A 26,843-nucleotide genomic window follows, 5' to 3' on the forward strand; every position below is an offset into this window, starting at 1 on the left:
TGTCACTGTACTTAAGGCAGAATGTCAAAACATTCCGGCTGCTGTTGTCCAGGAACTTGTGGGCAGTTTGTCAGGAGGAGTGTCTGCAGTAATCACTGTACGTGGTGCTGACGTCAGTAACGTCTCGCTGATCTGTTTACTGTCAGTGTCCAATCAGTTGTGTCTGCATAGTGTGTTACTGAGGCACACCGCTAGCCGCAGATCCTCTAGTGTCAGACACCGCTACAGTATAAGACATGTATCAGACCTAACACAGCGGTGGGGTGAGTACACCCTCATTGTACATAATACAGCCGCAGGCTGAGCACTGCTGTCACCTACAGCCGACGTCTCCACTGATAATGACATAGACATTAAGTCCTCCCTGATGGAGAAGTTACGATGCGTTTCTTTGCTTCAGGCGTATCCATTGTATAGAAGGAGCATAGTCTCTATATTCATAGCTGTGATAGATGGGTAACTCCGGTTCATCGTGGAGACATTGGACCTTCCTATGGGGACAGCTATGGGACATCCCCAGTGTTCTGCTGATCCCTACAGATGATAGAGAAAATGGGACTGTTTAGAGTATAAAAGTAAATGATCCTGATTCCGTTCATTTCCTTCCAGTGACTCAGCTGCACTTTATCCCGGTGGATTTGGGTTCCCCCATCGTACACTGCGCTGTGGCGGATCCGTATGTGGTTATTCTTAGCGCTGAAGGTCAGGTTTCAATGTTCCAACTGAAAGGCGACACCTACGGGAGCAAAAGTCACAGACTAGCCCCTCAGAAACCGAATCTGCATTATGTGAGTATGTCGCAGCCTCCCGTGTGCCTGGCGTGTATATTGTGTACAGTGTATCCCACATGCGCTATTTATGGCAGTTCCCCCATATGCCACGTCTGTCATCTGTGGTGGCTCCCCCAGAATGCCTTATGTCTGTAGTGATTGATAGCAATCCGTTTACCTTGTTTGTTATATACGTCATTCCTCCTGTGTGTGATGTTTCTTGTGCAAACTGCGGCTCCCCTTATTGCCCTGCTTGTTGTGTATGATGGCTCCCATGTGTGTCTGAGGTGTTGTGTATGGCGGCTCCCCAGTGTATCCTAGTTGGTGTTTATGGTGGCTCCCCCTTGTGCCTGGGTTGTTGTGTATGGCAGCTCCCCTGTGTGCCTGAGTTGTTGTGTATGGTGTCTAAACCATGTGCCCAAGTTGTTGTGTATGGTGGCACCCCTGTGTGTCTGGGTTGTTGTGTATGGCGGCTCCCCCATGGGCCCGGGTTGTTGTGTATGGTGGCACCCCTGTGTGTCTGGGTTGTTGTGTATGGCGGCTCCCCCATGGGCCCGGGTTGTTGTGTATGGCGTCTCCCCCGTGTTCCCGGGTTGTTGTGTATGGCGTCTCCCCCTTGTGTCTGTGTTGTTGTGTATGGCGGCTCCCCTGTGTGCCTGAGTTGTTGTGTATGGCAGCTCCCCCGTGTGCCCGGGTAGTGTGTATGGCGGCTCCCCCGTGTGCCCGGGTAGTGTGTATGGCGGCACCCCTGTGTGCCCGGGTTGTTGTGTATGGCGGCTCCCCTGTGTGCCCGGGTTGTTGTGTATGGCGGCTCCCCTGTGTGCCCGGGTTGTTGTGTATGGCGGCTCCCCTGTGTGCCCGGATTGTTGTGTATGGCGGCTCCCCTGTGTGCCCGGGTTGTTGTGTATGGCGGCTCCCCCATGGGCCCGGGTTGTTGTGTATGGCGTCTCCCCCGTGTTCCCGGGTTGTTGTGTATGGCGTCTCCCCCTTGTGTCTGTGTTGTTGTGTATGGCGGCTCCCCTGTGTGCCTGAGTTGTTGTGTATGGCAGCTCCCCCGTGTGCCCGGGTAGTGTGTATGGCGGCTCCCCCGTGTGCCCGGGTAGTGTGTATGGCGGCACCCCTGTGTGCCCGGGTTGTTGTGTATGGCGGCTCCCCTGTGTGCCCGGGTTGTTGTGTAATGCGGCTCCCCTGTGTGCCCGGGTTGTTGTGTATGGCGGCTCCCCTGTGTGCCCGGATTGTTGTGTATGGCGGCTCCCCTGTGTGCCCGGGTTGTTGTGTATGGCGGCTCCCCTGTGTGCCCGGGTTGTTGTGTATGGCGGCTCCCCTGTGTGCCCGGATTGATGTGTATGGCGGCTCCCCTGTGTGCCCGGGTTGTTGTGTATGGCGGCTCCCCCGTGTGCCCGGGAAGTGTGTATGGCAGCACCCCTGTGGGCCCGGGTAGTGTGTATGGCAGCACCCCTGTGTGCCCGGGTAGTGTGTATGGCGGCTCCCCCGTGTGCTCGGATTGTTGTGTATGGCGGCTCCACCGTGTGCCCGGGTTGTTGTGTATGGCGGCTCCCCTGTGTACCCGGGTTGTTGTGTATGGCAGCTCCCCCGTGTGCCCGGGTAGTGTGTATGGCGGCTCCCCCGTGTGCCCGGTAAGTGTGTATGGCAGCACCCCTGTGTGCCCGGGTTGTTGTGTATGGCGGCTCCCCTGTGTGCCCGGGTTGTTGTGTATGGCGGTTCCCCTGTGTGCCTGGGTTGTTGTGTATGGCGGCTCCCCCGTGTGCCCGGGTAGTGTGTATGGCAGCACCCCTGTGTGCCCGGGTAGTGTGTATGGCAGCACCCCTCTGTGCCTGGGTAGTGTGTATGGCGGCTTCCCTGTGTGCCCGGGTAGTGTGTATGGCGGCTCCCCTGTGTGCCCGGGTTGTTGTGTATGGCGGCTCCCCCGTGTGCCCGGGTAGTGTGTATGGCGGCTTCCCTGTGTGCCCGGGTTGTTGTGTATGGCGGCTCCCCCGTGTGCCCGGGTAGTGTGTATGGCGGCTCCCCCGTGTGCCCGGGTTGTTGTGTATGGCGGCTCCCCTGTGTGCCCGGGTTGTTGGGTATGGCGGCTCCCCTGTGTGCCCGGGTAGTGTGTATGGCGGCTCCCCTGTGTGCCCGGGTTGTTGTGTATGGCGGCTCCCCTGTGTGCCCGGGTTGTTGTGTATGGCGGCTCCCCTGTGTGCCTGGGTTGTTGTGTATGGCGGCTCCCCTGTGTGCCTGGGTTGTTGTGTATGGCGGCTCCTCTGTGTGCCCGGGTAGTGTGTATGGCGGCTCCCCTGTGTGCCCGGGTAGTGTGTATGGCGGCTCCCCCGTGTGCCCGGGTAGTGTGTATGGCAGCACCCCTGTGTGCCCGGGTAGTGTGTATGGCAGCACCCCTCTGTGCCTGGGTAGTGTGTATGGCGGCTTCCCTGTGTGCCCGGGTAGTGTGTATGGCGGCTCCCCTGTGTGTCTGGGTTGTTGTGTATGGCGGCTCCCCCATGGGCCCGGGTTGTTGTGTATGGTGGCACCCCTGTGTGTCTGGGTTGTTGTGTATGGCGGCTCCCCCATGGGCCCGGGTTGTTGTGTATGGCGTCTCCCCCGTGTTCCCGGGTTGTTGTGTATGGCGTCTCCCCCTTGTGTCTGTGTTGTTGTGTATGGCGGCTCCCCTGTGTGCCCGGGTTGTTGTGTATGGCGGCTCCCCTGTGTGCCTGGGTTGTTGTGTATGGCGGCTCCCCTGTGTGCCTGGGTTGTTGTGTATGGCGGCTCCTCTGTGTGCCCGGGTAGTGTGTATGGCGGCTCCCCTGTGTGCCCGGGTAGTGTGTATGGCGGCTCCCCCGTGTGTCCGGGTAGTGTGTATGGCGGCTCCCCTGTGTGCCTGGGTTGTTGTGTATGGCGGCTCCCCTGTGTGCCCGGGTAGTGTGTATGGCGGCTCCCCTGTGTGCCCGGGTAGTGTGTATGGCGGCTCCCCTGTGTGCCCGGGTAGTATGTATGGCGGCTCCCCCGTGTGCCCGGGTAGTGTGTATGGCGGCTCCCCTGTGTGCCCGGGTAGTGTGTATGGCGGCTCCCCCGTGTGCCCGGGTAGTGTGTATGGCGGCTCCCCCGTGTGCCCGGGTAGTGTGTATGGCGGCTCCCCTGTGTGCCTGGGTTGTTGTGTATGGCGGCTCCTCTGGGTTGCCCCTATCTCTGTGTGCTTGGATCATGTATTGCGGCTCCTTCATTCTCCGCTCTTCTCCAGCAATCTAAGGTCATCGCTCTCTGCGTTTATCGGGATGTAAGCGGCATGTTCACCAAAGAGACCAAGTCATCACAGGCGAGGGATGAGAGCGCCGGCCAGACTCTGTCCGATGGAGATGGTCTAAATCAGGACCTCAGGTGAGGATGAGTGTGCCGTGTGACCTCTGACCTTGTGCAGTATATACAGACAGCCTATAGCCAGTGCTCAGGTGAGGATGAGTGTGACCTCTGACCTTGTGCAGTATATACAGACAGCCTATAGCCAGTGCTCAGGTGAGGATGAGTGTGCCGTGTGACCTCTAACCTTGTGCACTATATACAGGCAGCCTATAGCCAGTGCTCAGGTGAGGATGAGTGTGCTGTGTGACCTCTGACCTTGTGCATTATATACAGACAGCGCAGTGCTCAGGTGTGAATACAGTGAATGTTCTTCTCTTCTCAGCCACTCAGTAGATGATGAGGATGAGATGCTGTATGGGGACTCGGGACTCCTGTCCAGCCCCAGTAAGGAGGAGCCGCGCCGGAGCAATATGCCATCTGCCGACAAGGATTCTTCCCAGTATAAGACTGAGCCGACACACTGGTGTGTCTTAGTGAGGGAGAGCGGGACAATGGAGGTGAGTGTGTAACACGAGGGAGTGACCGTCACATGGGGTGTCTAGGGGCGTGCTCATGTATAACAACCCAGCCCTCACTCAGGGCACTCGCTCTCTTCTACACCCCTCTACATCACGTAGTCTCACAGGTACAACCCCACCTGGTCTCCACTGCCAGGCTGTATATACGTGGCAGCAGCCACTAGGGGTGCTCACACCTGCCTCCTCTTCCCTCCAGTCTCTCCCATGCTGTATATACGTGGCAGCAGCCACTAGGGGTGCTCACACCTGCCTCCTCTTCCCTCCAGTCTCTCCCAGGCTGTATATACGTGGCAGCAGCCACTAGGGGTGCTCACACCTGCCTCCTCTTCCCTCCAGTCTCTCCCAGGCTGTATATACGTGGCAGCAGCCACTCTCCAGCTGCAGCCACCAGGGGTGCTCACACCTGCCTCCTCTTCCCTCCAGTCTCTGCCATGCTGTATATACGTGACAGCAGCCACTAGGGGTGCTCACACCTGCCTCCTCTTCCTTCCAGTCTCTCCCATGCTGTATATACGTGGCAGCAGGCACTCTCCAGCTGCAGCCACTAGGGGTGCTCACACCTGCCTTCTCTTCCCTCCTGTCTCTCCCAGGCTGTATATACGTGACAGCAGGCGCTCTCCAGCTGCAGCCACTAGTGGTGCTCACACCTGCCTTCTCTTCCCTCCAGTCTCTCCCATGCTGTATATACGTGGCAGCAGGCACTCTCCAGCTGCAGCCACCAGGGGCGCTCACACCTGCCTTCTCTTCCCTCCAGTCTCTCCCAGGCTGTATATACGTGGCAGCAGGCACTCTCCAGCTGCAGCCACCAGGGGCGCTCACACCTGCCTTCTCTTCCCTCCAGTCTCTCCCAGGCTGTATATACGTGGCAGCAGGCGCTCTCCAGCTGCAGCCACTAGTGGTGCTCACACCTGCCTTCTCTTCCTTCCAGTCTCTCCCAGGCTGTATATACGTGGCAGCAGGCGCTCTCCAGCTGCAGCCACTAGGGGTGCTCACACCTGCCTTCTCTTCCCTCCAGTCTCTCCCATGCTGTATATACGTGGCAGCAGGCGCTCTCCAGCTGCAGCCACTAGGGGTGCTCACACCTGCCTTCTCTTCCCTCCAGTCTCTCCCATGCTGTATATACGTGGCAGCAGGCGCTCTCCACCTGCAGCCACCAGGGGTGCTCACACCTGCCTTCTCTTCCCTTCAGTCTCTCCCATGCTGTATATACGTGACAGCAGGCGCTTTCCAGCTGCAGCCACTAGGGGTGCTCACACCTGCCTTCTCTTCCCTCCAGTCTCTACCAGGCTGTATATACGTGGCAGCAGGCACTCTCCAGCTGCAGCCACTAGGGGTGCTCACACCTGCCTTCTCTTCCCTCCAGTCTCTCCCAGGCTGTATATACGTGGCAGCAGGCGCTCTCCAGCTGCAGCCACTAGTGGTGCTCACACCTGCCTTCTCTTCCTTCCAGTCTCTCCCAGGCTGTATATACGTGGCAGCAGGCGCTCTCCAGCTGCAGCCACTAGGGGTGCTCACACCTGCCTTCTCTTCCCTCCAGTCTCTCCCATGCTGTATATACGTGGCAGCAGGCGCTCTCCAGCTGCAGCCACTAGGGGTGCTCACACCTGCCTTCTCTTCCCTCCAGTCTCTCCCATGCTGTATATACGTGGCAGCAGGCGCTCTCCACCTGCAGCCACCAGGGGTGCTCACACCTGCCTTCTCTTCCCTCCAGTCTCTCCCATGCTGTATATACGTGACAGCAGGCGCTCTCCAGCTGCAGCCACTAGGAGTGCTCACACCTGCCTTCTCTTCCCTCCAGTCTCTACCAGGCTGTATATACGTGGCAGCAGGCACTCTCCAGCTGCAGCCACTAGGGGTGCTCACACCTGCCTTCTCTTCCCTCCAGTCTCTCCCAGGCTGTATATACGTGGCAGCAGGCGCTCTCCAGCTGCAGCCACTAGTGGTGCTCACACCTGCCTTCTCTTCCTTCCAGTCTCTCCCAGGCTGTATATACGTGGCAGCAGGCGCTCTCCAGCTGCAGCCACTAGGGGTGCTCACACCTGCCTTCTCTTCCCTCCAGTCTCTCCCATGCTGTATATACGTGGCAGCAGGCGCTCTCCAGCTGCAGCCACTAGGGGTGCTCACACCTGCCTTCTCTTCCCTCAAGCAGCACCCTCTAGCTGCAGCCACTAGGGGTGCTCACACCTGCCTTCTCTTCCCTCCTGTCTCTCCCAGGCTGTATATACGTGGCAGTAGGTGCTCTCCAGCTGCAGCCACTAGTGGTGCTCACACCTGCCTTCTCTTCCTCCCAGGCTGTATATACGTGGCAGCAGGCGCTCTCCAGCTACTAGGGGTGCTCACACCTGCCTTCTCTTCCCTCCAGTCTCTCCCAGGCTGTATATACATGGCAGCAGGCGCTCTCCAGCTGCAGCCACTAGGGGTGCTCACACCTGCCTTCTCTTCCCTCCAGTCTCTCCCATGCTGTATGTACGTGGCAGCAGGCGCTCTCCAGCTGCAGCCACTAGGGGTGCTCACACCTGCCTTCTCTTCCCTCCAGTCTCTCCCAGGCTGTATATACATGGCAGCAGGCGCTCTCCAGCTGCAGCCACTAGGGGTGCTCACACCTGCCTTCTCTTCCCTCCAGTCTCTCCCATGCTGTATGTACGTGGCAGCAGGCGCTCTCCAGCTGCAGCCACTAGGGGTGCTCACACCTGCCTTCTCTTCCCTCCAGTCTCTCCCATGCTGTATATATACGTGGCAGCAGGCGCTCTCCAGCTGCAGCCACTAGGGGTGCTCACACCTGCCTTCTCTTCCCTCCAGTCTCTCCTATGCTGTATATACGTGACAGCAGGCGCTCTCCAGCTGCAGCCACTAGGGGTGCTCACACCTGCCTTCTCTTCCCTCCAGTCTCTACCAGGCTGTATATACGTGGCAGCAGGCGCTCTCCAGCTGCAGCCACTAGTGGTGCTCACACCTGCCTTCTCTTCCTTCCAGTCTCTCCCAGGCTGTATATACGTGGCAGCAGGCACTCTCCAGCTGCAGCCACTAGGGGTTCTCACACCTGCCTTCTCTTCCCTCAAGCGGCGCTCTCCAGCTGCAGCCACTAGGGGTGCTCACACCTGCCTTCTCTTCCCTCCAGTCTCTCCCATGCTGTATATACGTGGCAGCAGGCACTCTCCAGCTGCAGCCACTAGGGGTTCTCACACCTGCCTTCTCTTCCCTCAAGCGGCGCTCTCCAGCTGCAGCCACTAGGGGTGCTCACACCTGCCTTCTCTTCCCTCCAGTCTCTCCCATGCTGTATATACGTGGCAGCAGGCACTCTCCAGCTGCAGCCACTAGGGGTGCTCACACCTGCCTTCTCTTCCCTCCAGTCTCTCCCAGTCTGTACATACGTGGCAGCAGGCGCTCTCCAGCTGCAGCCACTAGGGGTGCTCACACCTGCCTTCTCTTCCCTCCAGTCTCTCCCATGCTGTATATACGTGGCAGCAGGCGCTCTCCATCTGCAGCCACTAGTGGTGCTCACACCTGCCTTCTCTTCCTTCCAGTCTCTCCCAGGCTGTATATACGTGACAGCAGGCACTCTCCAGCTGCAGCCACTAGGGGTGCTCACACCTGCCTTCTCTTCCCTCCAGTCTCTCCCATGCTGTATATACGTGGCAGCAGGCGCTCTCCAGCTGCAGCCACTAGGGGTGCTCACACCTGCCTTCTCTTCCCTCAAGCAGCACCCTCCAGCTGCAGCCACTAGGGGTTCTCACACCTGCCTTCTCTTCCCTCAAGCAGCACCCTCCAGCTGCAGCCACTAGGGGTGCTCACACCTGCCTTCTCTTCCCTCCAGTCTCTCCCAGGCTGTATATACGTGGCAGCAGGCGCTCTCCAGCTGCAGCCACTAGTGGTGCTCACACCTGCCTTCTCTTCCTTCCAGTCTCTCCCAGGCTGTATATACGTGACAGCAGGCACTCTCCAGCTGCAGCCACTAGGGGTGCTCACACCTGCCTCCTCTTCCCTCCAGTCTCTCCCATGCTGTATATACGTGGCAGCAGGCGCTCTCCAGCTGCAGCCACTAGGGGTGCTCACACCTGCCTTCTCTTCCCTCCAGTCTCTCCCAGGCTGTATATACGTGGCAGCAGGCGCTCTCCAGCTGCAGCCACTAGTGGTGCTCACACCTGCCTTCTCTTCCTTCCAGTCTCTCCCAGGCTGTATATACGTGGCAGCAGGCGTTCTCCAGCTGCAGCCACTAGGGGTGCTCACACCTGCCTTCTCTTCCCTCCAGTCTCTCCCATGCTGTATATACGTGGCAGCAGGCGCTCTCCAGCTGCAGCCACTAGGGGTGCTCACACCTGCCTTCTCTTCCCTCCAGTCTCTCCCATGCTGTATATACGTGGCAGCAGGCGCTCTCCAGCTGCAGCCACTAGGGGTGCTCACACCTGCCTTCTCTTCCCTCAAGCAGCACCCTCCAGCTGCAGCCACTAGGGGTTCTCACACCTGCCTTCTCTTCCCTCAAGCAGCACCCTCCAGCTGCAGCCACTAGGGGTGCTCACACCTGCCTTCTCTTCCCTCAAGCAGCACCCTCCAGCTGCAGCCACTAGGGGTTCTCACACCTGCCTTCTCTTCCCTCAAGCAGCACCCTCCAGCTGCAGCCACTAGGGGTGCTCACACCTGCCTTCTCTTCCCTCCAGTCTCTCCCAGGCTGTATATACGTGGCAGCAGGCGCTCTCCAGCTGCAGCCACTAGTGGTGCTCACACCTGCCTTCTCTTCCTTCCAGTCTCTCCCAGGCTGTATATACGTGACAGCAGGCACTCTCCAGCTGCAACCACTAGGGGTGCTCACACCTGCCTCCTCTTCCCTCCAGTCTCTCCCATGCTGTATATACGTGGCAGCAGGCGCTCTCCAGCTGCAGCCACTAGGGGTGCTCACACCTGCCTTCTCTTTCCTCCAGTCTCTCCCATGCTGTATATACGTGGCAGCAGGCGCTCTCCAGCTGCAGCCACTAGGGGTGCTCACACCTGCCTTCTCTTCCCTCCAGTCTCTCCCATGCTGTATATACGTGGCAGCAGGCGCTCTCCAGCTGCAGCCACTAGGGGTGCTCACACCTGCCTTCTCTTCCCTCCAGTCTCTCCCATGCTGTATATACGTGGCAGCAGGCGCTCTCCAGCTGCAGCCACTAGGGGTGCTCACACCTGCCTTCTCTTCCCTCCAGTCTCTCCCATGCTGTATATACGTGGCAGCAGGCGCTCTTCACCTGCAGCCACCAGGGGTGCTCACACCTGCCTTCTCTTCCCTCAAGCGCTGAATCCACATCGGCACAGCCTTTGCTGATAATGCCGCAGTTGTTTGTAGAATTTCATTGATTATGACTCCATGTGCGATGGGGCATCCCTGCCTTACCTAACCTGGACACTAAGACCCGACTCCCATTTCCTGGACCTCTTGGTCATCTTCAGGATGACCTCTCCGCATGCCGCATCACTGTAGTAAAGGGGAAGAGAGCTCTGTTATATGAGGCTTGCGCTAGCTGACCACACCTCAGAATAATGATGTCATTAGCGCCCCATTTATAGAGCAGTCAGTACTTTGTACTCCATCTTCATCCATATACTAAATTGTCTCCGCAGATTTACCAGCTCCCCGATTGGCGCTTAGTTTTTCTGGTGAAGAACTTCCCTATGGGGCAGCGAGTTCTTGTGGACAGTTCTTTTGGGCAGCCAAGTGCTCAGGGAGAGAGCAGGAAAGAGGAGGTTACCCGGCAGGCTGATATGCCCTTGGTGAAAGAGGTCCTACTTGTTGGATTGGGAAACCGCCAAAGTCGTCCCTATTTATTGGTAAGATGCCAGAAGCCATTACTTCATTAGTCCTTTCTATCTGCTCACTGTCTCCTGATGGTCTTCTGTGCTCACCTCTATTACATCATCTAATGGTATGGTCCTGGCTCATCCTTCCATTCATCTTCTTCTCTGATGTCCACCCCACAGGTCCTTGTGGATGCAGAACTCCTGATTTACGAGGCTTTTGCCTTTGACTCTCAGCTTGGCCAGGGGTATCTTAAAGTTCGATTCCGGAAGGTGAGAGATGGTGACACATTACGGAAAATGGTGGGCCGGCTCTCTGTGACATTCATCACAAATTCTTCTCATCCAGGTTCCACACAACATTCATTTCCGGGAGAAGAAGAGGCAGTCTAAGAAGAAGTGTGAAGGATCCAGTGAGGATTTCGGGGCCCGTGGCCGTGTAGCCCGCTTCCGCTACTTCCAGGATATCTACGGATACTCTGGGGTGAGTAGGGGTCATAGAGGGGGTTATATTTCATGTCCTGTCTGTCTGCGGCCTCCTCACCACCGTCTCCTGTCATCAGGTGTTCATCTGTGGGCCGTCTCCTCACTGGCTACTGGTCACCTCTCGGGGCGCCCTGCGTTTACATCCCATGACTATCGATGGTTGTATTGAATCGTTTGCTCCCTTTCACAACGTCAACTGCCCCAGAGGCTTTCTCTACTTCAACCGACAGGTAAGTCAGCAGCTGTGCATTACATGTGTAGGGTGGAGGCCAGTGTTGGTGTAGGCCACACCGGAAGGAAATGGAAGAGAAAGCCAACAGGGTTCTCCAAGGGTATCGTACCTGATGAATTGCTAAGATAAGAGCAGCACACAGGAAACAGGGAATGTACATGGGGAAGGATTAAAGCGGCGCAACGAAATAAGGGTCATTTATACGGGGTGGGATTAGAGCAGGAATCAGGGAATGTACGCGGGGTGGGACGGAGCAGAGTACAGATAATTAGGGTAATGTATGCGGGGTGGGACGGAGCAGGGCACAGATAATGAGGGTGATGTACGCGGGGTGGGACGGAGCAGAGCACAGATAATTAGGGTAATGTACGCGGGGTGGGACGGAGCAGGGCACAGATAATAAGGGTAATGTACGCGGGGTGGGACGGAGCAGAGCACAGATAATAAGGGTGATGTACGCGGGGTGGGACGGAGCAGAGCACAGATAATAAGGGTAATGTACGCGGGGTGGGACGGAGCAGGGCACAGATAATAAGGGTAATGTACGCGGGGTGGGACGGAGCAGAGCACAGATAATAAGGGTAATGTACGCGGGGTGGGACGGAGCAGGGCACAGATAATAAGGGTGATGTACGCGGGGTGGGACGGAGCAGGGCACAGATAATTAGGGTAATGTACGCGGGGTGGGACGGAGCAGGGCACAGATAATTAGGGTAATGTACGCGGGGTGGGACGGAACAGGGCACAGATAATTAGGGTAATGTATGCGGGGTGGGACGGAGCAGAGCACAGATAATAAGGGTGATGTACGCGGGGTGGGACGGAGCAGAGCACAGATAATAAGGGTAATGTACGCGGGGTGGGACGGAGCAGGGCACAGATAATTAGGGTAATGTATGCGGGGTGGGACGGAGCAGAGCACAGATAATAAGGGTGATGTACGCGGGGTGGGACGGAGCAGAGCACAGATAATAAGGGTAATGTACGCGGGGTGGGACGGAGCAGGACACAGATAATGAGGGTGATGTACGCGGGGTGGGACGGAGCAGAGCACAGATAATAAGGGTAATGTACGCGGGGTGGGACGGAGCAGAGCACAGATAATAAGGGTAATGTACGCGGGGTGGGACGGAGCAGAGCACAGATAATAAGGGTGATGTACGCAGGGTGGGACGGAGCAGAGCACAGATAATAAGGGTGATGTACGCGGGGTGGGACGGAGCAGAGCACAGATAATAAGGGTAATGTACGCGGGGTGGGACGGAGCAGAGCACAGATAATAAGGGTGATGTACGCGGGGTGGGACGGAGCAGAGCACAGATAATAAGGGTGATGTACGCGGGGTGGGACGGAGCAGCACAGATAATAAGGGTAATGTACGCGGGGTGGGACGGAGCGGCACAGATAATAAGGGTGATGTACGCGGGGTGGGACGGAGCAGAGCACAGATAATTAGGGTGATGTACGCGGGGTGGAACGGAGCAGCACAGATAATAAGGGTGATGTACGCAGGGTGGGACGGAGCAGAGCACAGATAATAAGGGTGATGTACGCGGGGTGGGACGGAGCAGAGCACAGATAATAAGGGTGATGTACGCGGGGTGGGACGGAGCAGCACAGATAATAAGGGTAATGTACGCAGGGTGGGACGGAGCAGAGCACAGATAATAAGGGTGATGTACGCGTGGTGGGACGGAGCAGAGCACAGATAATAAGGGTGATGTACGCGGGGTGGGACGGAGCAGCACAGATAATAAGAGTAATGTACGCAGGGTGGGACGGAGCAGAGCACAGATAATAAGGGTGATGTACGCGGGGTGGGACGGAGCAGAGCACAGATAATAAGGGTGATGTACGCGGGGTGGGACGGAGCAGCACAGATAATAAGGGTAATGTACGCGGGGTGGGATGGAGCAGAGCACAGATAATAAGGGTAATGTACGCGGGGTGGGACGGAGCAGAGCACAGATAATAAGGGTGATGTACGCGGGGTGGGACGGAGCAGAGCACAGATAATAAGGGTGATGTACGCGGGGTGGGACGGAGCAGAGCACAGATAATAAGGGTGATGTACGCGGGATGGGACGGAGCAGAGCACAGATAATAAGGGTAATGTACGCGGGGTGGGACGGAGCAGAGCACAGATAATAAGGGTGATGTACGCGGGGTGGGACGGAGCAGAGCACAGATAATAAGGGTAATGTACGCGGGGTGGGATGGAGCAGAGCACAGATAATAAGGGTGATGTACGCGGGGTGGGACGGAGCAGAGCACAGATAATAAGGGTGATGTACGCGGGGTGGGACGGAGCAGAGCACAGATAATAAGGGTAATGTACGCGGGGTGGGACGGAGCAGAGCACAGATAATAAGGGTAATGTACGCGGGGTGGGACGGAGCAGAGCACAGATAATAAGGGTGATGTACGCGGGGTGGGACGGAGCAGCACAGATAATACGGGTAATGTACGCGGGGTGGGACGGAGCAGAGCACAGATAATAAGGGTGATGTACGCGGGGTGGGATGGAGCAGAGCACAGATAATAAGGGTGATGTACGCGGGGTGGGACGGAGCAGCACAGATAATAAGGGTAATGTACGCGGGGTGGGACGGAGCGGCACAGATAATAAGGGTGATGTACGCGGGGTGGGACGGAGCAGCACAGATAATAAGGGTAATGTACGCGGGGTGGGACGGAGCGGCACAGATAATAAGGGTGATGTACGCGGGGTGGGACGGAGCAGAGCACAGATAATAAGGGTAATGTACGCGGGGTGGGACGGAGCAGAGCACAGATAATAAGGGTGATGTACGCGGGGTGGGACGGAGCAGAGCACAGATAATAAGGGTGATGTACGCGGGGTGGGACGGAGCAGCACAGATAATAAGGGTAATGTACGCGGGGTGGGACGGAGCAGAGCACAGATAATAAGGGTAATGTACGTGGGGTGGGACGGAGCAGAGCACAGATAATAAGGGTGATGTACGCGGGGTGGGACGGAGCAGAGCACTGTTAATAAGGGTGATGTACGCGGGGTGGGACGGAGCAGAGCACAGATAATAAGGGTGATGTACGCGGGGTGGGACGGAGCAGAGCACAGATAATAAGGGTAATGTACGCGGGGTGGGAAGGAGCAGAGCACAGATAATAAGGGTGATGTACGCGGGGTGGGACGGAGCAGAGCACAGATAATAAGGGTAATGTACGCGGGGTGGGAAGGAGCAGAGTACAGATAATAAGGGTGATGTACGCGGGGTGGGACGGAGCAGAGCACAGATAATAAGGGTGATGTACGAGGGGTGGGACGGAGCAGCACAGATAATAAGGGTAATGTACGCGGGGTGGGACGGAGCAGAGTACAGATAATAAGGGTGATGTACGCGGGGTGGGACGGAGCGGCACAGATAATAAGGGTGATGTACGCGGGGTGGGACGGAGCAGAGCACAGATAATAAGGGTGATGTACGCGGGGTGGGAAGGAGCAGAGCACAGATAATAAGGGTGATGTACGAGGGGTGGGACGGAGCAGCACAGATAATAAGGGTGATGTACGAGGGGTGGGACGGAGCAGAGCACAGATAATAAGGGTGATGTACGAGGGGTGGGACGGAGCAGCACAGATAATAAGGGTGATGTACGCGGGGTGGGACGGAGCAGAGCACAGATAATAAGGGTGATGTACGCGGGGTGGGACGGAGCAGAGCACAGATAATAAGGGTGATGTACGCGGGGTGGGACGGAGCAGAGCACAGATAATAAGGGTGATGTACGCGGGGTGGGACGGAGCAGAGCACAGATAATAAGGGTAATGTACGCGGGGTGGGACGGAGCGGCACAGATAATAAGGGTGATGTACGCGGGGTGGGACGGAGCAGAGCACAGATAATAAGGGTGATGTACGCGGGGTGGGACGGAGCAGAGCACAGATAATAAGGGTGATGTACGCGGGGTGGGACGGAGCAGAGCACAGATAATAAGGGTGATGTACGCGGGGTGGGACGGAGCAGAGCACAGATAATAAGGGTGATGTACGCGGGGTGGGACGGAGCAGAGCACAGATAATAAGGGTAATGTACGCGGGGTGGGACGGAGCAGAGCACAGATAATAAGGGTGATGTACGCGGGGTGGGACGGAGCAGAGCACAGATAATAAGGGTAATGTACGCAAGGTGGGACGGAGCAGAGCACAGATAATAAGGGTGATGTACGCGGGGTGGGACGGAGCGGCACAGATAATAAGGGTGATGTACGCGGGGTGGGACGGAGCAGCACAGATAATAAGGGTAATGTACGCGGGGTGGGACGGAGCGGCACAGATAATAAGGGTAATGTACGCGGGGTGGGACGGAGCGGCACAGATAATAAGGGTGATGTACGCGGGGTGGGACGGAGCAGAGCACAGATAATAAGGGTAATGTACGCGGGGTGGGACGGAGCAGAGCACAGATAATAAGGGTGATGTACGCGGGGTGGGACGGAGCAGAGCACAGATAATAAGGGTGATGTACGCGGGGTGGGACGGAGCAGAGCACAGATAATAAGGGTAATGTACGCGGGATGGGACGGAGCAGAGCACAGATAATAAGGGTAATGTACGCGGGGTGGGACGGAGCAGAGCACAGATAATTAGGGTAATGTACGCAAGGTGGGACGGAGCAGAGCACAGATAATAAGGGTGATGTACGCGGGGTGGGACGGAGCAGGGCACAGATAATAAGGGTAATGTACGCAAGGTGGGACGGAGCAGAGCACAGATAATAAGGGTGATGTACGCGGGGTGGGACGGAGCAGAGCACAGATAATAAGGGTAATGTACGCAAGGTGGGACGGAGCAGAGCACAGATAATAAGGGTAATGTACGCAAGGTGGGACGGAGCAGAGCACAGATAATAAGGGTGATGTACGCGGGGTGGGACGGAGCAGAGCACAGATAATAAGGGTAATGTACGCGGGGTGGGATGGAGCAGAGCACAGATAATAAGGGTGATGTACGCGGGGTGGGACGGAGCAGAGCACAGATAATAAGGGTAATGTACGCGGGGTGGGACGGAGCAGAGCACAGATAATTAGGGTAATGTACGCAAGGTGGGACGGAGCAGAGCACAGATAATAAGGGTAATGTACGCGGGGTGGGACGGAGCAGAGCACAGATAATAAGGGTGATGTACGCGGGGTGGGACGGAGCAGAGCACAGATAATAAGGGTGATGTATGCGGGGTGGGATGGAGCAGAGCACAGATAATAAGGGTGATGTACGCGGGGTGGGACGGAGCAGAGCACAGATAATAAGGGTGATGTACGCGGGGTGGGACGGAGCAGAGCACAGATAATTAGGGTGATGTACGCGGGGTGGAACGGAGCAGCACAGATAATAAGGGTGATGTACGCAGGGTGGGACGGAGCAGAGCACAGATAATAAGGGTGATGTACGCGGGGTGGGACGGAGCAGAGCACAGATAATAAGGGTGATGTACGCGGGGTGGGACGGAGCAGCACAGATAATAAGGGTAATGTACGCAGGGTGCGACGGAGCAGAGCACAGATAATAAGGGTGATGTACGCGTGGTGGGACGGAGCAGAGCACAGATAATAAGGGTGATGTACGCGGGGTGGGACGGAGCAGCACAGATAATAAGAGTAATGTACGCAGGGTGGGACGGAGCAGAGCACAGATAATAAGGGTGATGTACGCGGGGTGGGACGGAGCAGAGCACAGATAATAAGGGTAATGTACGCGGGGTGGGAAGGAGCAGAGTACAGATAATAAGGGTGATGTACGCGGGGTGGGACGGAGCAGAGCACAGATAATAAGGGTGATGTACGAGGGGTGGGACGGAGCAGCACAGATAATAAGGGTAATGTACGCGGGGTGGGACGGAGCAGAGTACAGATAATAAGGGTGATGTACGCGGGGTGGGACGGAGCGGCACAGATAATAAGGGTGATGTACGCGGGGTGGGACGGAGCAGAGCACAGATAATAAGGGTGATGTACGCGGGGTGGGAAGGAGCAGAGCACAGATAATAAGGGTGATGTACGAGGGGTGGGACGGAGCAGCACAGATAATAAGGGTGATGTACGAGGGGTGGGACGGAGCAGAGCACAGATAATAAGGGTGATGTACGAGGGGTGGGACGGAGCAGCACAGATAATAAGGGTGATGTACGCGGGGTGGGACGGAGCAGAGCACAGATAATAAGGGTGATGTACGCGGGGTGGGACGGAGCAGAGCACAGATAATAAGGGTGATGTACGCGGGGTGGGACGGAGCAGAGCACAGATAATAAGGGTGATGTACGCGGGGTGGGACGGAGCAGAGCACAGATAATAAGGGTAATGTACGCGGGGTGGGACGGAGCGGCACAGATAATAAGGGTGATGTACGCGGGGTGGGACGGAGCAGAGCACAGATAATAAGGGTGATGTACGCGGGGTGGGACGGAGCAGAGCACAGATAATAAGGGTGATGTACGCGGGGTGGGACGGAGCAGAGCACAGATAATAAGGGTGATGTACGCGGGGTGGGACGGAGCAGAGCACAGATAATAAGGGTGATGTACGCGGGGTGGGACGGAGCAGAGCACAGATAATAAGGGTAATGTACGCGGGGTGGGACGGAGCAGAGCACAGATAATAAGGGTGATGTACGCGGGGTGGGACGGAGCAGAGCACAGATAATAAGGGTAATGTACGCAAGGTGGGACGGAGCAGAGCACAGATAATAAGGGTAATGTACGCGGGGTGGGACGGAGCAGAGTACAGATAATAAGGGTGATGTACGCGGGGTGGGACGGAGCAGAGCACAGATAATAAGGGTGATGTACGCGGGGTGGGACGGAGCAGAGTACAGATAATAAGGGTGATGTACGCGGGGTGGGACGGAGCAGAGCACAGATAATAAGGGTAATGTACGCGGGGTGGGACGGAGCAGAGCACAGATAATAAGGGTGATGTACGCGGGGTGGGACGGAGCAGAGCACAGATAATAAGGGTAATGTACGCAAGGTGGGACGGAGCAGAGCACAGATAATAAGGGTAATGTACGCGGGGTGGGACGGAGCAGAGTACAGATAATAAGGGTGATGTACGCGGGGTGGGACGGAGCAGAGCACAGATAATAAGGGTGATGTACGCGGGGTGGGACGGAGCAGAGTACAGATAATAAGGGTGATGTACGCGGGGTGGGACGGAGCAGAGCACAGATAATAAGGGTGATGTACGCGGGGTGGGACGGAGCAGAGCACAGATAATAAGGGTGATGTACGCGGGGTGGGACGGAGCAGAGCACAGATAATAAGGGTAATGTACGCAAGGTGGGACGGAGCAGAGCACAGATAATAAGGGTAATGTACGCGGGGTGGGACGGAGCAGAGTACAGATAATAAGGGTGATGTACGCGGGGTGGGACGGAGCAGGGCACAGATAATAAGGGTGATGTACGCGGGGTGGGACGGAGCAGAGTACAGATAATAAGGGTGATGTACGCGGGGTGGGACGGAGCGGCACAGATAATAAGGGTGATGTACGAGGGGTGGGACGGAGCAGCACAGATAATAAGGGTAATGTACGCGGGGTGGGACGGAGCAGAGTACAGATAATAAGGGTGATGTACGCGGGGTGGGACGGAGCGGCACAGATAATAAGGGTGATGTACGCGGGGTGGGACGGAGCAGAGCACAGATAATAAGGGTGATGTACGCGGGGTGGGACGGAGCGGCACAGATAATAAGGGTGATGTACGCGGGGTGGGACGGAGCGGCACAGATAATAAGGGTGATGTACGCGGGGTGGGACGGAGCAGCACAGATAATAAGGGTAATGTACGCGGGGTGGGACGGAGCGGCACAGATAATAAGGGTAATGTACGCGGGGTGGGACGGAGCGGCACAGATAATAAGGGTGATGTACGCGGGGTGGGACGGAGCAGAGCACAGATAATAAGGGTAATGTACGCGGGGTGGGACGGAGCAGAGCACAGATAATAAGGGTGATGTACGCGGGGTGGGACGGAGCAGAGCACAGATAATAAGGGTGATGTACGCGGGGTGGGACGGAGCAGAGCACAGATAATAAGGGTAATGTACGCGGGATGGGACGGAGCAGAGCACAGATAATAAGGGTAATGTACGCGGGGTGGGACGGAGCAGAGCACAGATAATTAGGGTAATGTACGCAAGGTGGGACGGAGCAGAGCACAGATAATAAGGGTGATGTACGCGGGGTGGGACGGAGCAGGGCACAGATAATAAGGGTAATGTACGCAAGGTGGGACGGAGCAGAGCACAGATAATAAGGGTGATGTACGCGGGGTGGGACGGAGCAGAGCACAGATAATAAGGGTAATGTACGCAAGGTGGGACGGAGCAGAGCACAGATAATAAGGGTAATGTACGCAAGGTGGGACGGAGCAGAGCACAGATAATAAGGGTGATGTACGCGGGGTGGGACGGAGCAGATCACAGATAATAAGGGTAATGTACGCGGGGTGGGATGGAGCAGAGCACAGATAATAAGGGTGATGTACGCGGGGTGGGACGGAGCAGAGCACAGATAATAAGGGTAATGTACGCGGGGTGGGACGGAGCAGAGCACAGATAATTAGGGTAATGTACGCAAGGTGGGACGGAGCAGAGCACAGATAATAAGGGTAATGTACGCGGGGTGGGACGGAGCAGAGCACAGATAATAAGGGTGATGTACGCGGGGTGGGACGGAGCAGAGCACAGATAATAAGGGTAATGTATGCGGGGTGGGATGGAGCAGAGCACAGATAATAAGGGTGATGTACGCGGGGTGGGACGGAGCAGAGCACAGATAATAAGGGTGATGTACGCGGGGTGGGACGGAGCAGAGCACAGATAAATAGGGTGATGTACGCGGGGTGGAACGGAGCAGCACAGATAATAAGGGTGATGTACGCAGGGTGGGACGGAGCAGAGCACAGATAATAAGGGTGATGTACGCGGGGTGGGACGGAGCAGAGCACAGATAATAAGGGTGATGTACGCGGGGTGGGACGGAGCAGCACAGATAATAAGGGTAATGTACGCAGGGTGGGACGGAGCAGAGCACAGATAATAAGGGTGATGTACGCGTGGTGGGACGGAGCAGAGCACAGATAATAAGGGTGATGTACGCGGGGTGGGACGGAGCAGCACAGATAATAAGAGTAATGTACGCAGGGTGGGACGGAGCAGAGCACAGATAATAAGGGTGATGTACGCGGGGTGGGACGGAGCAGAGCACAGATAATAAGGGTGATGTACGCGGGGTGGGACGGAGCAGCACAGATAATAAGGGTAATGTACGCGGGGTGGGATGGAGCAGAGCACAGATAATAAGGGTAATGTACGCGGGGTGGGACGGAGCAGAGCACAGATAATAAGGGTGATGTACGCGGGGTGGGACGGAGCAGAGCACAGATAATAAGGGTGATGTACGCGGGGTGGGACGGAGCAGAGCACAGATAATAAGGGTGATGTACGCGGGATGGGACGGAGCAGAGCACAGATAATAAGGGTAATGTACGCGGGGTGGGACGGAGCAGAGCACAGATAATAAGGGTGATGTACGCGGGGTGGGACGGAGCAGAGCACAGATAATAAGGGTAATGTACGCGGGGTGGGATGGAGCAGAGCACAGATAATAAGGGTGATGTACGCGGGGTGGCGGGGTGGGACGGAGCAGGGCACAGATAATAAGGGTGATGTACGCGGGGTGGGACGGAGCAGAGCACAGATAATAAGGGTGATGTACGCAAGGTGGGACGGAGCAGAGCACAGATAATAAGGGTAATGTACGCGGGGTGGGACGGAGCAGAGCACAGATAATAAGGGTGATGTACGCGGAGTGGGACGGAGCAGAGCACAGATAATAAGGGTAATGTACGCAAGGTGGGACGGAGCAGAGCACAGATAATAAGGGTAATGTACGCGGGGTGGGACGGAGCAGGGCACAGATAATAAGGGTGATGTACGCGGGGTGGGACGGAGCAGAGCACAGATAATAAGGGTGATGTGCGCGGGGTGGGATAGAGCAGAGCACAGATAATTAGGGTAATGTACGCGGGGTGGGACGGAGCAGAGCACAGATAATAAGGGTAATGTACGCGGGGTGGGATGGAGCAGAGCACAGATAATAAGGGTGATGTACGCGGGGTGGGACGGAGCAGAGCACAGATAATAAGGGTAATGTACGCGGGGTGGGACGGAGCAGAGCACAGATAATAAGGGTAATGTACGCGGGGTGGGACGGAGCAGAGCACAGATAATAAGGGTGATGTACGAGGGGTGGGACGGAGCAGAGCACAGATAATAAGGGTGATGTACGCGGGGTGGGACGGAGCAGAGCACAGATAATTAGGGTAATGTACGCGGGGTGGGACGGAGCAGAGCACAGATAATTAGGGTAATGTACGCGGGGTGGGACGGAGCAGAGCACAGATAATTAGGGTAATGTACGCGGGGTGGGACGGAGCAGAGCACAGATAATTAGGGTAATGTACGCGGGGTGGGACGGAGCAGAGCACAGATAATTAGGGTAATGTACGCGGGGTGGGACGGAGCAGAGCACAGATAATTAGGGTAATGTACGCGGGGTGGGACGGAGCAGAGCACAGATAATAAGGGTGATGTACGAGGGGTGGGACGGAGCAGAGCACAGATAATTAGGGTGATGTACGCGGGGTGGGACGGAGCAGAGCACAGATAATTAGGGTAATGTACGCGGGGTGGGACGGAGCAGAGCACAGATAATTAGGGTAATGTACGCGGGGTGGGACGGAGCAGAGCACAGATAATAAGGGTGATGTACGCAAGGTGGGACGGAGCAGAGCACAGATAATAAGGGTGATGTACGCGGGGTGGGACGGAGCAGAGCACAGATAATAAGGGTGATGTACGCGGGGTGGGACGGAGCAGAGCACAGATAATAAGGGTAATGTACGCGGGGTGGGACGGAGCAGAGCACAGATAATAAGGGTAATGTACGCGGGGTGGGACGGAGCAGAGCACAGATAATAAGGGTAATGTACGCGGGGTGGGACGGAGCAGAGCACAGATAATAAGGGTGATGTACGCAAGGTGGGACGGAGCAGAGCACAGATAATAAGGGTAATGTACGCGGGGTGGGACGGAGCAGAGCACAGATAATAAGGGTGATGTACGCGGAGTGGGACGGAGCAGAGCACAGATAATAAGGGTAATGTACGCAAGGTGGGACGGAGCAGAGCACAGATAATAAGGGTAATGTACGCGGGGTGGGACGGAGCAGAGTACAGATAATAAGGGTGATGTACGCGGAGTGGGACGGAGCAGAGCACAGATAATAAGGGTGATGTACGCGGGGTGGGACGGAGCAGAGCACAGATAATTAGGGTAATGTAAGCTGGGGTGGGACGGAGCAGAGCACAGATAATAAGGGTGATGTACGCGGGGTGGGACGGAGCAGAGCACAGATAATTATGGTAATGTACGCAAGGTGGGACGGAGCAGAGCACAGATAATAAGGGTGATGTACGCGGGGTGGGACGGAGCAGAGCACAGATAATAAGGGTGATGTACGCGGGGTGGGACGGAGCAGAGCACAGATAATAAGGGTGATGTACGAGGGGTGGGACGGAGCAGAGCACAGATAATTAGGGTAATGTACGCGGGGTGGGACGGAGCAGAGCACAGATAATTAGGGTAATGTACGCAAGGTGGGACGGAGCAGAGCACAGATAATAAGGGTGATGTACGCGGGGTGGGACGGAGCAGAGCACAGATAATAAGGGTGATGTACGCGGGGTGGGACGGAGCAGAGCACAGATAATAAGGGTGATGTACGAGGGGTGGGACGGAGCAGAGCACAGATAATTAGGGTAATGTACGCGGGGTGGGACGGAGCAGAGCACAGATAATTAGGGTAATGTACGCGGGGTGGGACGGAGCAGAGCACAGATAATTAGGGTAATGTACGCGGGGTGGGACGGAGCAGAGCACAGATAATTAGGGTAATGTACGCGGGGTGGGACGGAGCAGAGCACAGATAATAAGGGTGATGTACGCAAGGTGGGACGGAGCAGAGCACAGATAATAAGGGTGATGTACGCGGGGTGGGACGGAGCAGAGCACAGATAATAAGGGTGATGTACGCGGGGTGGGACGGAGCAGAGCACAGATAATTAGGGTAATGTACGCAAGGTGGGACGGAGCAGAGCACAGATAATAAGGGTAATGTACGCGGGGTGGGACGGAGCAGAGTACAGATAATAAGGGTGATGTACGCAAGGTGGGACGGAGCAGAGCACAGATAATAAGGGTAATGTACGCGGGGTGGGACGGAGCAGAGCACAGATAATAAGGGTAATGTACGCGGGGTGGGACGGAGCAGAGTACAGATAATAAGGGTGATGTACGCAAGGTGGGACGGAGCAGAGCACAGATAATAAGGGTGATGTACGCGGGGTGGGACGGAGCAGGGCACAGATAATAAGGGTGATGTACGCGGGGTGGGACGGAGCAGAGCACAGATAATAAGGGTGATGTACGCGGGGTGGGATAGAGCAGAGCACAGATAATTAGGGTAATGTACGCGGGGTGGGACGGAGCAGAGCACAGATAATAAGGGTAATGTACGCGGGGTGGGATGGAGCAGAGCACAGATAATAAGGGTGATGTACGCGGGGTGGGACGGAGCAGAGCACAGATAATAAGGGTAATGTACGCGGGGTGGGACGGAGCAGAGCACAGATAATAAGGGTAATGTACGCGGGGTGGGATGGAGCAGAGCACAGATAATAAGGGTGATGTACGAGGGGTGGGACGGAGCAGAGCACAGATAATAAGGGTGATGTACGAGGGGTGGGACGGAGCAGAGCACAGATAATAAGGGTGATGTACGCGGGGTGGGACGGAGCAGAGCACAGATAATTAGGGTAATGTACGCGGGGTGGGACGGAGCAGAGCACAGATAATTAGGGTAATGTACGCGGGGTGGGACGGAGCAGAGCACAGATAATTAGGGTAATGTACGCGGGGTGGGACGGAGCAGAGCACAGATAATTAGGGTAATGTACGCGGGGTGGGACGGAGCAGAGCACAGATAATTAGGGTAATGTACGCGGGGTGGGACGGAGCAGAGCACAGATAATTAGGGTAATGTACGCGGGGTGGGACGGAGCAGAGCACAGATAATAAGGGTGATGTACGAGGGGTGGGACGGAGCAGAGAACAGATAATTAGGGTAATGTACGCGGGGTGGGACGGAGCAGAGCACAGATAATTAGGGTAATGTACGCGGGGTGGGACGGAGCAGAGCACAGATAATTAGGGTAATGTACGCGGGGTGGGACGGAGCAGAGCACAGATAATAAGGGTGATGTACGCAAGGTGGGACGGAGCAGAGCACAGATAATAAGGGTGATGTACGCGGGGTGGGACGGAGCAGAGCACAGATAATAAGGGTGATGTACGCGGGGTGGGACGGAGCAGAGCACAGATAATAAGGGTAATGTACGCGGGGTGGGACGGAGCAGAGCACAGATAATAAGGGTAATGTACGCGGGGTGGGACGGAGCAGAGCACAGATAATAAGGGTAATGTACGCGGGGTGGGACGGAGCAGAGCACAGATAATAAGGGTGATGTACGCAAGGTGGGACGGAGCAGAGCACAGATAATAAGGGTAATGTACGCGGGGTGGGATGGAGCAGAGCACAGATAATAAGGGTGATGTACGCGGAGTGGGACGGAGCAGAGCACAGATAATAAGGGTAATGTACGCAAGGTGGGACGGAGCAGAGCACAGATAATAAGGGTAATGTACGCGGGGTGGGACGGAGCAGAGTACAGATAATAAGGGTGATGTACGCGGAGTGGGACGGAGCAGAGCACAGATAATAAGGGTGATGTACGCGGGGTGGGACGGAGCAGAGCACAGATAATTAGGGTAATGTACGCAAGGTGGGACGGAGCAGAGCACAGATAATAAGGGTGATGTACGCGGGGTGGGACGGAGCAGAGCACAGATAATTATGGTAATGTACGCAAGGTGGGACGGAGCAGAGCACAGATAATAAGGGTGATGTACGCGGGGTGGGACGGAGCAGAGCACAGATAATAAGGGTGATGTACGCGGGGTGGGACGGAGCAGAGCACAGATAATAAGGGTGATGTACGAGGGGTGGGACGGAGCAGAGCACAGATAATTAGGGTAATGTACGCGGGGTGGGACGGAGCAGAGCACAGATAATTAGGGTAATGTACGCAAGGTGGGACGGAGCAGAGCACAGATAATAAGGGTGATGTACGCGGGGTGGGACGGAGCAGAGCACAGATAATAAGGGTAATGTACGCGGGGTGGGACGGAGCAGAGCACAGATAATTAGGGTAATGTACGCGGGGTGGGACGGAGCAGAGCACAGATAATTAGGGTGATGTACGCGGGGTGGGACGGAGCAGAGCACAGATAATAAGGGTGATGTACGCGGGGTGGGACGGAGCAGAGCACAGATAATAAGGGTAATGTACGCGGGGTGGGATGGAGCAGAGCACAGATAATAAGGGTGATGTACGCGGGGTGGGACGGAGCAGAGCACAGATAATAAGGGTGATGTACGCGGGGTGGGACGGAGCAGAGCACAGATAATAAGGGTGATGTACGCGGGGTGGGACGGAGCAGAGCACAGATAATAAGGGTGATGTACGCGGTGTGGGACGGAGCAGAGCACAGATAATAAGGGTGATGTACGCGGGGTGGGACGGTGCAGAGCACAGATAATTAGGGTAATGTACGCGGGGTGGGACGGAGCAGAGCACAGATAATAAGGGTGATGTACGCGGGGTGGGACGGAGCAGAGCACAGATAATAAGGGTGATGTACGCGGGGTGGGACGGAGCAGAGCACAGATAATAAGGGTAATGTACGCGGGGTGGGACGGAGCAGAGCACAGATAATAAGGGTAATGTACGCGGGGTGGGACGGAGCAGAGCACAGATAATAAGGGTAATGTACGCGGGGTGGGACGGAGCGGCACAGATAATAAGGGTGATGTACGCGGAGTGGGACGGAGCAGAGCACAGATAATAAGGGTGATGTACGCGGAGTGGGACGGAGCAGAGCACAGATAATAAGGGTGATGTACGCGGGGTGGGACGGAGCAGGGCACAGATAATAAGGGTGATGTACGCGGGGTGGGACGGAGCAGAGCACAGATAATAAGGGTGATGTACGCGGGTTGGGATAGAGCAGAGCACAGATAATTAGGGTAATGTACGCGGGGTGGGACGGAGCAGAGCACAGATAATAAGGGTAATGTACGCGGGGTGGGATGGAGCAGAGCACAGATAATAAGGGTGATGTACGCGGGGTGGGACGGAGCAGAGCACAGATAATAAGGGTAATGTACGCGGGGTGGGACGGAGCAGAGCACAGATAATAAGGGTGATGTACGAGGGGTGGGACGGAGCAGAGCACAGATAATAAGGGTGATGTACGCGGGGTGGGACGGAGCAGAGCACAGATAATTAGGGTAATGTACGCGGGGTGGGACGGAGCAGAGCACAGATAATTAGGGTAATGTACGCGGGGTGGGACGGAGCAGAGCACAGATAATTAGGGTAATGTACGCGGGGTGGGACGGAGCAGAGCACAGATAATTAGGGTAATGTACGCGGGGTGGGACGGAGCAGAGCACAGATAATTAGGGTAATGTACGCGGGGTGGGACGGAGCAGAGC

The 26,843-nt window shown here is 56.2% G+C and overlaps 1 protein-coding gene across 6 annotated transcripts in view; it reads left to right on the forward strand.

Moving 5' to 3' along the window:
* CPSF1 (cleavage and polyadenylation specific factor 1) overlaps nt 1-26,843 on the forward strand; it is a 465,036-nt gene that overhangs the window by 295,873 nt on the left and 142,320 nt on the right. For all 6 annotated transcript variants that reach the window (XM_063921055.1, XM_063921056.1, XM_063921060.1 and 3 more), the window contains 7 exons: nt 610-788; nt 4,006-4,142; nt 4,447-4,621; nt 10,235-10,441; nt 10,592-10,681; nt 10,758-10,892; nt 10,972-11,124. In XM_063921055.1, the coding sequence (XP_063777125.1) occupies nt 610-788; nt 4,006-4,142; nt 4,447-4,621; nt 10,235-10,441; nt 10,592-10,681; nt 10,758-10,892; nt 10,972-11,124 (1,076 nt within the window). The remainder of the gene's footprint in view (nt 1-609; nt 789-4,005; nt 4,143-4,446; nt 4,622-10,234; nt 10,442-10,591; nt 10,682-10,757; nt 10,893-10,971; nt 11,125-26,843) is intronic.

The sequence above is a fragment of the Pseudophryne corroboree genome, chromosome 5, assembly GCF_028390025.1.
Source record: "Pseudophryne corroboree isolate aPseCor3 chromosome 5, aPseCor3.hap2, whole genome shotgun sequence".
Lineage (NCBI taxonomy): Eukaryota > Metazoa > Chordata > Amphibia > Anura > Myobatrachidae > Pseudophryne > Pseudophryne corroboree.